The 14,027-nt window shown below is 23.0% G+C and overlaps 1 protein-coding gene across 5 annotated transcripts in view; it reads right to left on the bottom strand.

Moving 5' to 3' along the window:
* The window catches only part of LOC129605277 (uncharacterized), a 43,224-nt gene that overhangs the window by 19,330 nt on the left and 9,867 nt on the right, over positions 1-14,027 (bottom strand). For 4 of the 5 annotated variants that reach the window (XR_008696707.1, XM_055514928.1, XM_055514927.1 and 1 more), the window contains exon 2: positions 192-732. Coding sequence is in view for 4 of the 5 variants with exons in the window: in XM_055514928.1 (XP_055370903.1) it covers positions 192-392 (201 nt within the window). In the remaining variant the exon portion in view is untranslated. The remainder of the gene's footprint in view (positions 1-191; positions 733-14,027) is intronic. The other variant, XM_055514930.1, reaches the window with a different exon arrangement.

Genomic DNA, 14,027 nt, shown 5'->3' on the forward strand with positions numbered 1-14,027 from the left:
TTATACAATGTAAAATTATAAGTTAAGATTTATGAGCAAAGATAAGTTTAGTATTTTTAAAAAATATTCTGAATACTCCGGTTTATATTTAATTTATACAAAAATTATATACATTTTATTATTCAAACAGTAATAAACTAAATAAATTAAAAATAAATGTAAAAAAAAAATTTAAAATAAAATATACATACACTTACCGGTGCATCATTTTCTCTTAATATAATATCATTTGGATGATCATTATCTGTTGATGATATATCTGAAGAGGATGATGCTGATGATGATGCTGAAGCAACGGTATATCTATTATTATATGTTTTATAACCGTTAACTTCATATGATGTTGTCCAAATATAAAAAATTGTTAATAGTAACATTTTTTTAACTGACATTATCACAGATTTTTATTTTTATTTTTAACCTTTTATTTTAATGTTGTTGGTAAAGAAGTATTTTTTTTATATATACGTATAATATTATTTTATCACCTTTATTGTTTTTCCTCTGTATTATAACACTACTTAGTTTGCAGTGTCAGTGTACTTTCTTAATATAAAACTTACACTTCATATATATTTTTTTATTTATTTATTTAGTTTTTGTTTTTTATTTATTTTATTTATTTATTTATTTATTCTTGTCACCTTTACTATTATGGTTTTATTGTTATTTTAATTTTTGATATTAATTTGTTGAAAAATGAAAAATGGTTTTGAGGGAAACAACATAAATCTAAGAAAAAAAAATAAACCAAGGAAATAAAATTAAAACAAAAGAATTTTAATATACTATTATTTAAGTATATTTTTCCTTTTATAATAAAAAAAATAATATTATGGTTTTTAATATATTTTAAATGTTATTTTGCTATTTTAATTTTTTAATTATTAAGAGAACGTGTTTAATATTAATTTTAACGTGCCAGTTTTTATTATATTAGACGATACTTCATTTTTTGTTTATTATAAATAATAATATATAAGTTAAATTAATTAACTATAATTAATAGTTAATTAATTTAACTATTAAATTACTAAAATTACAATTCTATTAAACACAAAATGAGTTATTAAAAAATTTATTTATAAATTTTATAAATATTACAAATTCTTTAATTCATAATCTATAACACATTATACGATATCAAAATTACGAGATTATATAATATTATCAAAATTACGAGATTAATGCTGCATAATAATTGAAAATAAATTAAATTTTCAAAAAAATTTTAATTGACCTCTATTATTTACGTTATCAATATTATAATGTTTTCTTTAAATTTTAAGGACACATAATGTATTTTGTATATCTAGGTATATATTTAAGTATGTATTTTAAAAAATAAAATTTAATTTATGACTCAATGTCATTCACCCTTAATACATGGGTATTATGATTAATGTCATGTAATGACATTCATACCTATATAATAATATTTGAACAAGATTTAAGAATAACTAGGTTAATGTCATTATTTTGATTTTATCGTGTAATCGTATATAAGATAAAATATAAAATTATTTTGACAATACTAAAAAAACAAAAACATTTTTCTTTTTTTTTTTTTTCATAAATTTTTCATTTTATTGAATTTTTATTGATATTCAATATAATGAATCATATTTTATACACGGTATCAAGTGTAATCAATGTTTTATTAGAAAATAAATATAATAAAATAAATTATCTAATTATAGATACCTATAAAATTATACGTCAACAAGTATAGTTAATTGCAAATCATAAATCCCGCTACTTTATGACCATAAACTCTTACATAATAATTGAAATATTTAAAGAATTTAAAACAATCGTAAATTACGTGTAAATAGAATCCTTACTTATAATGACAAAATAATTGATTTTTTAACCAATTTGAATTGAATTGAATTGAATTCTATTATATTGCTAAGTACTACGGAGTATATACTCGCTACGAGTTGCTAAGCTAATTTGAATTTGTTTTGAATTAAATAAAATAAATAATTTCTAAGATTAAAATTAAGAATTAAAGTGACAGAGCTTTAAAAATATTTAAGTATAGATTTTGCAAACACTTGTAATACTAAATTGGCAAAGATAAACTGATTCAGTTTTGATTTATGAGTTAAAAAATACTTTTAAATTATTTAATAAACCTATAATGAATCATTGATTTTTCTATTAAAAAATCAAATTAAATTTAAAAGATTTAGTCAATTAAAAATTGTATAAATTTAAAATAATTTTATAAATAAATTAATAGCGTCTGAGTTTAGTTGTAATTCATGACAATTTTTGTTTACCGTAAGTGTTAGAAAACATAAAAATTCATTCCTTTATTAAATAAATACGTATATATGTATATTGCTATATGTGTATAAAAAATACACGCTTTTACTTTTGTTATTGTTATATTAGTAAATCCTATATTTACTTCCGTATTAATAATTTAATGTATAATATTATGTATGTACGTTACAAGAATTCACAATAGCCTCTATTTAATTTATTATTGTTGTTATAACATTTCAAAACATACTCTTATAATATATTATTTGCTCTAACATTTTTTCTATAATATTTCATTATAATGGAATTAAAATAATCAAACAATTATTCATGTAATATTAAAGGAAGGAGTTTAAAAGAATCCGGTAAACTAAAAATCAATATTGACACACGAACAAAAAAAATTAAAAAGAAAAATAGGTACCCATGTTTTTTTTTTGTTACCTAAAGCTAACGCGCGGCCTATATTTTTTCATCATCGTAAGCATGCATGCATTCATGAGTCTTTATACAATTATACAAGTACAGTATAAAGACTTTGAAAACTTCTAAACGATGATAAAGTTTCAAACTGAAAAGGAGACAGGATATCACATAATAAATAAGACTACACGAAATTTTATTACATACTTTACAATATGCCTGAATGCATTACATAAATATTGAATACAATATGACGTTCTTTTATAAATAAATTTATATTTTGTTGTTATACGCGCACATACTATTTAAATTATAATATATTGTGTGTTAATGTATGTACATATATGTATGTACTATTATTAAATGTCAATTTAATTATCTTTTATGCAAAAAGTCTAATATTTACGAAAAAAGAAAACATTTTTTTACATGCATTTTATGTACTGGATTGTGCCTATGTACATTCATTTGAAGTATATAAATTGTGAATTTCAAAATAATATAATGTAGAATACAGGGTAGATTTGTAGATTTTTTTTAACCGGGCTAATAGTGCACCGGGACCACGTATAAGAATCTATCGTGCTCCCCCACTCCTCACTCGCTTGGAATCCACCCTTCTAATAAACTCGATTTGTGAGCCCTGGAAGATCGCAGCTCCGCTGAGAATTCAAAGTAATTTTCTTTCCAGAGCTGGCCACTCACGTACATACTCCATTTATTCCGTTTCTTTTATTTGAAGGCGCATTATGTCTCATAAATCTCTTATACATAGAATTTCTGATTCAGTTTAAGATACATAGGTTGATGGATCGCATTCAAGATCATATTAAGATAGCGCTAATATTTATCGTATCTCAATAACTAAAAATTAACTTACTAAAGTACGTTACAAATAATTTACCCAAAATTTTTTGGCATCGGAATTCATTTTCTTATTTACTTATGATAATTTAAGTGGTTATTCGAGTTTCCGGTGTATATTAAATTTTTAAAGGATTTTCTATTGAAAACAAAAAATTTTAGTGTCGCACCCTATACAGTAAATTTCCTTTTAAAAAATCTTCTCATTATAAAATCGTATAGTGTGTGCAATCATAAATATTGCATGCTTCTCGTGAAATGAATTTATTGCTGAATTATATTTCTTATATATATATATATATATATATATATATATATTGAAAATTTTTGTTATGTTCTTCATAAACTCAACCATTTAGATCTTAAAATTGGTTTTGCTTGTCTATTAATATTTATTTAGCGGTTAACATTTTTAACACGGCCATCAACATTATCATCGCCGCCGTCATCATTACAATAATCGTTGGGGCATGATGCAAGAAAGAAAATTCTTTTTTTTTTTCTTTTTATTTTTACTTCTTAAAGACCCAAAATGTTAAACGTAGTTTGTAGATCTTATTTCATTTACAACATCATTTCGTATTTAAATTTCCGATAAAATTTGAAATATTTAATATACGTATAATAGATACGGGGACTAATATGCATCCAAACTTCGTAATATTGTACATATTTTTATTTGGAGTTGACAGATTTTCATATTACTTCTGATAGATTCTCAATTTGTCAACGCCTTATGATCAAAAGAAAAAAAAAGGAGTACAATTTTTAGTGAAACATTTTTTTAAGACAAATCTTGGATCTCAAGTAGACCTGACTGTAATAACTTGAATGTCATCAACCGTATTTGGTTGGTACAACAAAAAGGGTTGAATTTTTGTAGTCATTGTGATGCCAAATTTATAAAAGATATTTGAAATATCTTATAGTATAATAAAATTGTTGTTAAACGTTTTATTTTATTAATTTATACCTTACTTTTATAAAATTCTCTTTAAATTCAGTTTAAAATGCAACGTACATAATAATATTCATTTCTTTAAAGTATTTATGTATTCCACATGCGACATCGTTTAAATATACTACACACACGTACTTTTATAATATATACACCAAGTTATATACTTATACACGTATATTACTTAATTGTACTGATTATTTTGAAGCCGTCCTTAAGTGTTATACGGAATGTTAACAGCTCTTCAAGTTTTGCTTTTTTTTTAATGTGTTATTGCAGATTAAAAATGCAAAAATTCTAATTTTTTATGAATTTTCAATTGAATTGCATAATAAAACAAATACGAATGTATAGCTATATAGAATATGTTCATTTATGTGGCGAGTGTAATGTGTTAAGTATTTTGTATACATTCGGGCTCATAACTATTTTTATAACAATTTAAACACAAATTTTATTTGAAAAAAAAAACAAAAACAAAATTTAAGCACTCTTTATTAACATCAAAATATGTGAAGGACAAAAATTTTTATAAGAATAAATGAAAATTTGCAATTTTGGAAATTTCTAATTTTTTATTATTTGAAAATTAAATTAAATATTTCCATTTTTTTTTGATAATGGATGCGATACTTAAAATATTGAATAAACAAAAAATTCAAATGAAGAGTTAGTATTAAAAATTATCATGAATTTGTGAGAACTGACATAAGGTGACATAAATGCAAAGTTTATTACTTATTTTGCAAGCAAAAATATTTTGCCGATTAGGTCAAATTTACGTTACATTTGAAAGTTGGTGGATGACAGTTTATGATTGTACTTCTGAACACCTCTATTATTTTTATAAATTACTTCAAGTTTTATAATTACATAAAGAACTATTAATTATTCTTTCAACTATATTAAATTCAACTGTATAGTATAAAATAATATACTGTTATAATATCCCTAAATAGAACATAACAAATATAATTAAAGCTAATCTATTGAAAATTTCGGAAATTCATTTAGATAAAAATTGTTTCTAAAAATTTTCAATTTAGCTATTAAAAGTTGTTCTGTTATGCATTTCCCCCTCGAGAATAACAATATTTGTAATTATTCTAGCTCTTTACTTAATTAAAAAATAAAAGTTTATTATAACATTTACATTATGGAGAAACATATACATTATATTTAATATGTTTGTTATATAAACTTGCATTATTATCCACTATGCAGTTGTTATTTTTGATTTATATTGTTAATTGTACTTATATATTACACATATACATATGTACATACATATTTTTACAGAGAAATTCTCATTGCTAATGTCAAATATTTGAATTATTTTATCAAATGAGGCGGCTAGAAATGTATAATAAAACACATTAATTATTAAATTATAAAAATTATTATGCAATTAATTACCATTAATAAAAATTGTGTTACTAAGTAAAAAGTATATATGTACATTATATGAAGCCAGTTGTTATAATTATAAATATGTATGTTTTCTAAACTAACTGTCATTATAGTAAAAATAATTTACAAAATAACATGCTTTGCTTGAAGAACAAATAACTTAATTTTAAGCTTTTGATGACGTTTGTAATAAAAAATAAAACAGATTTCATTAAATTTTCTTTACAATTTGTCACGTTATATCTTTTTTTTACTATCGTATTATATTGTTACTTAATATACATACATATACATATTTATTTATTGGCATTTTATAAAATCAACTTTGAATAAACACCGGGAAGACATGTACTACATTTAAAAATACAAAACACATTAAAAAACAAAGAATTTTGTATTTTTGTTAATAAATAAATAATTAGTTATAATCATATATATACATATCTATTTTTAGTACATATTTAAGTGTATGAAGAACGTTATGTGATTCAATTCGAATTTAGCATAGAAACGCGGTTATATTTTGTAAGTACTAATATCATCAAAAATATTGTGTAAAAAGTATTGGAATGCGGTTTCTGATTAACAATATAACTCTAGGTAATCAAGTCAGTTTTTAAAAAAAAATGACTCATTTTATAAATAAGTAACACTTTAACACATCAATGTTATCTTGATAAAAATACATGAATGGAATGCATGTTTAAAATAAAAGAAAAAATTGAAACTGAGGTTTCTTAATCACTCTTGTTATTAAGAAAACAGGCATTTAATTATGCGTAAAGCCCAGGCTAAAACCCGTCGGGGACAGGAGATAACGATTATGTCAGATATTCGGACTGTCATCGAAGTACTGAGTAGGCAGTACCTGTAAGACGGATAAAAAATTTTTACAAAACGGGTTTGTTTTTTATCACAATATTTTATGTAATTTTAGGTTTCATTTTTTGTGCTACTTTGCTTCCTGTTCAAATTTTTCTATTATAGGGCAGGAATATAGGGATGGTGCATGATATAGTAGATAACCTTGCCGCAGTTTTATGTTGTTGACTAGATGGGTGACAAACCCGAATTTAGAAAATGTAATTTTTATTTACAATGCGTTTGGGATTTCGTTAAAAATTTTGTTTAATAATTAAAAACGCGCCTACTTACTTATCGATTTAACTTATCGATTTATTAACGCCCTTACCAATATTAAAATTATTAATTAAATCAATAACTTTGAAAATAAAAAAATTTCTTTAAGAAAGATTTGAACAAAAATAAAAAATATTTAATAAATTTCTTTTTATTTTCAGGGTTTCAAAAACCTCAAAATTGTGGGTATGGAGGTACCTTTAATTATTTTTGAAAATAAATTTATTTAAATAAAAACAAATAGAATAATTTTTTTTTAATTTTTTGCGTGTAAAAAAATTTAAAGAGCAATGGTACAGTTATCATAAATAAATATGATCAAACGAAATGAAATTGAAATTTCTTTCAGCGCAGCAAACATATTTTCAATTACAATTCGCACATAAACGAAATCTTTGCATGGGTTCCTGTTCCGTTTAGGTTCGAAACCCCGCTTATATTTCATAAATCTTCGGGTGAATGAATGGAAAAATTGGTTAACGTATATTATACGGATGTACTTATGTATGTAGGTATATAAAATTCGTGAAATTCTATAGCATTCATTAATTTACATATTTCGTAATTTGTTTTTTTTTCTCCCTAGGACATTTTTAGGTTATTTAATATTAAATGGGAAAAGGATTCGTGCATCGCATGTATTTAATTTTGTTTTTCTATTTTTATTTTTTTTTACATAAATATTTTGTAATGTTATTCACCTTAAGAAAAAGTCTCAATATATTTATTTAATACACGTTAACTATTACCGCTTTTTTTAAAGGTATGCCAACTGCAAAATATATAATATGTACAAATATTCTCAAATTTTTAATTACATTTGGTCGTTATATATGTATTATAAATCATACACTGCTCACTTTTAATAAATTATTTATTGTACAAGCATAAGAATCTGCAATTGATTAAAAAAGTGTAAAAATCACCATGTTTCAAGAATCTAAGCCAAATACATCGAAAAACTGTTTGCGGTTTCTAATACTTATACACTAAGTTTGAGAATTTCACAGCAAAATTATAGCAACTCCTTAAATACCACAGCATTTGGCGATAATCAATAAAAATGTCTGTGTATGGACAATAATATACCATTATTAAACCTCGAATGTTTAAAGTAAAATAAGTAAGAACAATTTGGACATTAATGTCCTAAACACAATAAGGCAGTACTTAAAACTGCAATAAAATATAGTTTCTGGGTTATTAGTGGAAGGAACAGAGTATGTAATGGACAAAAAAACTGCAACCGCAAACTGTTATTTCAAAATTAGTATATTTTCTATTTTTGCAGTTACTGTTTGTCACGTTATGCAGATTTTGACCGATCAGTATGATTTATTACATTTCAGTTGTTTCAGTTGTTCAGTTCAGAAATTTTTTTTTCAGTTCGGAAAATTTAAACTAAAAAGGAAAATGTCTTATCGTATTTAGGGCATAAATTAAAACAATTGGGGATACAAGCGAAATTCATTCTGTATAGATAAATTAACCAGCAATCAACTTTATTAGAAAAATTATTTCAAATATAATCTTACCGCATTTAATTTAACCCTATAGTTGTTAATAAAAGATATTTTCATAAAAAATAATTGAATATTTATTTAGTACCCTTCTATTTTCTCGAGCTTTTTTGTTCTCTTTTTTATTTTTTCTAGAACATGTGAAGCAAACTTTGTTTCCTTGAACTTTCAAAAATATTATTAAGTTTTTGCTTATAAAAATTTTTATTACTTCCCATTCATTACTTTTCATCACTCGTTTTATAACTCAGACCCAAATAATGAGTACATAAATATGCACATACATTTTCAATATTGTATTTATTTTACTGTTTGTTGTTCATACAACTACATTCACAGTCATACAAACATATGTATGTGTAACTTACTTGTCCTTTTACTTATAAGATTAATAATTACAACGAAATAGAAAAAAAATATTTCCTTCCGGAATAGTTTTTCCATAGTACATAAAAAAAAGCAAAAAATATCATTTTTTATGTTTGGGTATTTTGAGTTTTTTTTAATGGAATATTTTGAATTTTTATATTTTTTCATAATCATATTTAAAACAAAAAATTTATAAAGCAAAAAATTAAAATTTTGAACACGAAACAAAAATATGCAAATGGCGATGAAATTCCTTTTATTTGATACCTAAAATTTTTTAAATTGCATTTTTATTAAAAAAAAACAAAATTGAAAATTCGTATCTATACATAAGACTATTGATTCGGCAATTTCGTTATTTCTTAAAGTCATTCGGTAGTTTTCGTTATATCAGTCAAAAATAATGACAGAAATAACGAACGTAAATCAAAATTACTGTTAATATGAACACTGAAACTGTTGAACTGCTTGGGAATTCTTCATAAAATAGAAATTGAAAAAGTTCAATTATTATTAGTAAAAATTAAATATAAGGACTTGCTACTTCTTTCACCGTGCGCTTATAAGAATTTGTAAAAACAAAACTACTTCAAATAAACATTGCTGTTAAAATAATTTTAAATTTTTGTTCATTTTCGTTGACAATCCAATAAAGTTTTCCCTATACACAGGCACATATTATCTGCATTAGCGTTTTCCGTTCAAATATAATTCTTAAAAAGAATAATAATTTTTTTAATTATTTTACAAAATATGTAAAATAATTTAAAAATGAAGTTAAATTTTATGTTGATTTTATTAATATATAAAATGGGAGAGAGCGAAATGTGAATTACTAGTCATGCTTTTCAAAATTAACATAAAGAGGTCAAATATGCTAATGTAATGTACTTAAAAATTGCATTATATATATATCTATATATACATGTAGTAATTAATTCAAATTCAAATTTAGACTTTATTTCATATTCTTCAGTTTGTAGTAAGATATTGCAATCAACTTGTGTATATATACTAAAATGCAGTAATAGTCACCTTTTCTTTATAATAATTAATTTTCGTCAACAGCACAGTTTAAGTAATTCTTAAAATTTCCCAAATCAGAAAAGTAAATAAATTTTGAAAAAATCATAAAAAATTTAATAAGGCTTAATAAGGAAGAGGTGTCCATTAAAATACAACTCATACTCAAATACAATGCATATACAAATTACCATAATTTATCAAATCCTCAACGCCTGCCAGTCATTGCCAAAATATTATTATAATTAATTTTTTAAGCTGTGTGTTATTGTTTGAAAGTTCTTTTGAGATGAAATGTGATAAAAGAGAATAACATATTAAATCCATATATAAGTAATATATGCCTGTTATAAGCATTTAAAGTAAATTTTTTGTGCATAAGGAACTCGTATAAGATGAAGCAAGTGTATGTATGTTTGATTCATTGCGTTTTTGATGTTACCGACGCGTCAATTTATTTTAATTTTAGTTATTATAAGTTTTGATTTAATCAAATTGATTTTTTAAAATACTTAACATGATCTTGAACAACAAAAAAATTATAAAGAGTTGCGATATATTTATAATTACATATATACATATGTAAATTTTCAATATACAACAAAGATGTATAAAAAGAATAAGAACTTTTGAAAAGACTGTAAACTTGTAACACGTATCTTTTAGATTAATAAAATTTTGAAAAGAAAAATTGTAACAAATAGCCCATATATGTTAAAGTTTAAAGAGTTTATTATGCCCTTTGTATATTAATTTTGAAAATTTAATCAATTCCTTAGGGTATTTAAATCTTTCTTTATTTTCTTCCCATAACATTCAAATGTACGTTATAGAGAGACAGTAATACACAAATTTTAATATTCAATTCAAGTTTGAAAACTTAAAACTTTTTAAACGGGTTGTTACTTTTAAAATATTTTAAAAATTTTTGTAAAAAATGTTACAAATTTGAATGCAGTTTTATACAGGGTGATTCAGCAAATAGTATACAATATTATATATCATCGTTTGAGGTATTAAAAATAGGTAAAACTTTTGTTTGCAACTAGGTGTGAAATGTCAATAGTTTCCACATGTGGAATGACTATTTTGATCAACTTTTTAAAATACAGTATTTTTTATAATATTTTTATATAAAAAGTACAATTCATACTCTTGAGACATAAACTCAATTAAGCTTCCAGTACAAGGAAGTATTCACAATATACAAGGAAGTTTTTATACTCACATAACAAACTAATCTCATAATAATATTTCAATTATTTTTGCGCATTATTTATTTGTGGTTTTAATTAGTTCAAATCGTATATACCCAAGTTACAAAATTGGATTATATAATATATATATGTTGTATTTAGGAGATCCTTTGAACGAAAAAAATTCACACTATTGTAATAACGAATATTTTTTTTCGGTATACGGTTTAAAGTGTTTTAAGATAATTTATAATAAAAAATTGTTAAATAAGCCATAAAGTTATTTTAAAAATACTCATACCAAATAAAACACAATAAATATCAACATTTTAACTTATAACAGCAATAAATAAACCTACAAAATAAATAAAGTATTTAGTTCCTATACCATATTCTATTGTATCACAAATGGAAGAGGCCGGTTCCTTATCAAAATTCAAAAAGAAAAAAAGAACTAATAAAAATAAGGACATTAGTGTATAGTTTACAATTTCATTCACATCATTACTTTTGTATGTCGCCTAGTTTTAAAATTCTCTTAAATATATACAAAAATACATTAAAAGTTTATTATGAAAATGAAATATTTAATATGCCAATAAATTTATTAGAAATTTTGTAATGTAATAAAAATTCAAACTGCTCTTTTCATAGTTTATCTTTTCTTAAATATTTTAAAGAATTTGGTAATTTTTATATAAGTAATATGACCTCATTTTTTTGAGTAAAAATAGAAAAATACTTAGGCAAGTACCTTTTTAATTGAAAAATTATTGGTTTAAAAAAAATTTTTTTGGCAGCCACGCACACTTTTAATACTTTTAATTTCATTGCATTGTAGAGAAATTTTTATAAAATAGAATTCACTTTAAAATAAACTAAATACTGTATTTGGATTTAGAACACTCTACACTTGACAGGCTATAAGTATTTGACGTCGGCTTGAATTTTTCCAGTAGAATATTTTAATTTGTTTAATAAGTTAAATTTGCTTTAGATTCTTGTTTATTATCGACCGTTTACAAATAAGAGAGATTATGTGGTGGAACAACATTTCACATGTATCACAACTGACTGATGAATTTTTCAGAGAGTTCAAGTTGTATGATATAAAGTGAATCTGTTATATACCTACAAAATGTTCTTAAAATTTGAAAAAATTTGTGTTTTAAGCTTATATTTTCTAATCTTGTACAACATTTTTGTTAAACTAAAAAATATCTTAGGAGTTGGTTATATTGTGCTATTCACAACAGATTTATTAATATTTATATTAGTTTGTGTATATTGAAGGTATATATAAACACATGCATATACGCACGTATCGTATATAATATGTTTTATTTCGGGCTTCAATACCCAATTTATATGCGCCCCCTTTAGACAAAATTACAAATTAATCACAATATGTGAGAATACTCTGGAAAAAAAAAATATTTCCATAAGATTTCATATAATATGGCTTTGTTTTTCTTTTTTTTTATACCAAAATATTAATTTCATTTCATGTGGAATTGATTTTGTTTTCTTTGCAAAATTCAAAACAATAACAAAATAAAAATAATTTTTATTTTCTTTTGTTTTTATTTTTGTTTTTAACCTCGTAACTTTTCACCCCATTTATAATAAAAATAAATTTAAAAGAAAAATCGGAAAAATATATTTTTAATGTAAAAGATATTTATATTTTGTGTGTATATATGTATGTATAAGCTCACACAATAATATCCTTTTAAAAATTTCCGATTTTCACACATAATTACGACACAATACACTGATGATATAAAACAAAAACTCAAAAGGATCAATTCACCATGTGTGCCATGAATAAAATTCATTGATCTTAAAATAATTTCATATATGTATGTATGTATGCATACAAAAAACAATTGTTATTTAAGTCTTCCTTTTTGTTTTACTTTATAATTTGTTGACGATGTGTGAATATAATTTTTGTTTTTATATTATATTCTATACAAAAGAAATTATTAATAACAATTTTGGAAATGGGCCAGATATTTAAAAAGCAATCCAAATTACATAGTAGATATAAGAAAAATCGGAAGTAAATACACATAAGAAGCATAATAATATGCAATATAATTTAATAAAATGAATTCAGATAAATGTATACACATACATACACACATCCGTGCACGTACATGCATAGGTGAATAAATCATTCGATAAATTTTAATTATATTATAGTGCATTATTATCGACTCCGATTCTTTATTTAATGTATTTGTTCACTTAGTGTGACATTTAATAACATCAAAATGTAAAATTTTCCCATAAATTTTTGAATTTGAAATTGATTTTAAATATGTAGATATGTTATAAATAATAAATTAATTTTGATTACAAAATTTAATATACAAAATTTATTAGCTGATTTAATTTAGGGGGCTGATTTAGTTTGAGGTGTTTTTAAGGAATTCATTGCCTAAAATTGTTTGAAAAAATTATAAGGAATTTAATGAAATTTTCAATTAACAATTTTGAACTTATAAGTTTAAGAGCTGAAATATCCTGTTTTTATTTCCGACAACCAAAAACTTGCTACTATATCTAATTATATCATAAAAAAATTAAGAATAAATTATAATCACCATCATATTCTGTTAATTGTCTCAATTGAAATTATCAAAAAATTTTTTCGTTTGATTACAATAACAATCCATCACATAAAGTAATGCGACTAACACAATGTGGGTGATTAATGATCATTTAAGTTGATTATTATCATCAAAGAATAATTTGTATAACTGAAAGAAAAAAATTTGATATTTTTTACTTAAAAATTTTTAAATAATTCAATTATCATTTAACTGTAATATACATAATTCT

The sequence above is a fragment of the Condylostylus longicornis genome, unplaced genomic scaffold (genome assembly GCF_029603195.1).
Source record: "Condylostylus longicornis isolate FDR11 unplaced genomic scaffold, ASM2960319v2 ptg000013l, whole genome shotgun sequence".
Lineage (NCBI taxonomy): Eukaryota > Metazoa > Arthropoda > Insecta > Diptera > Dolichopodidae > Condylostylus > Condylostylus longicornis.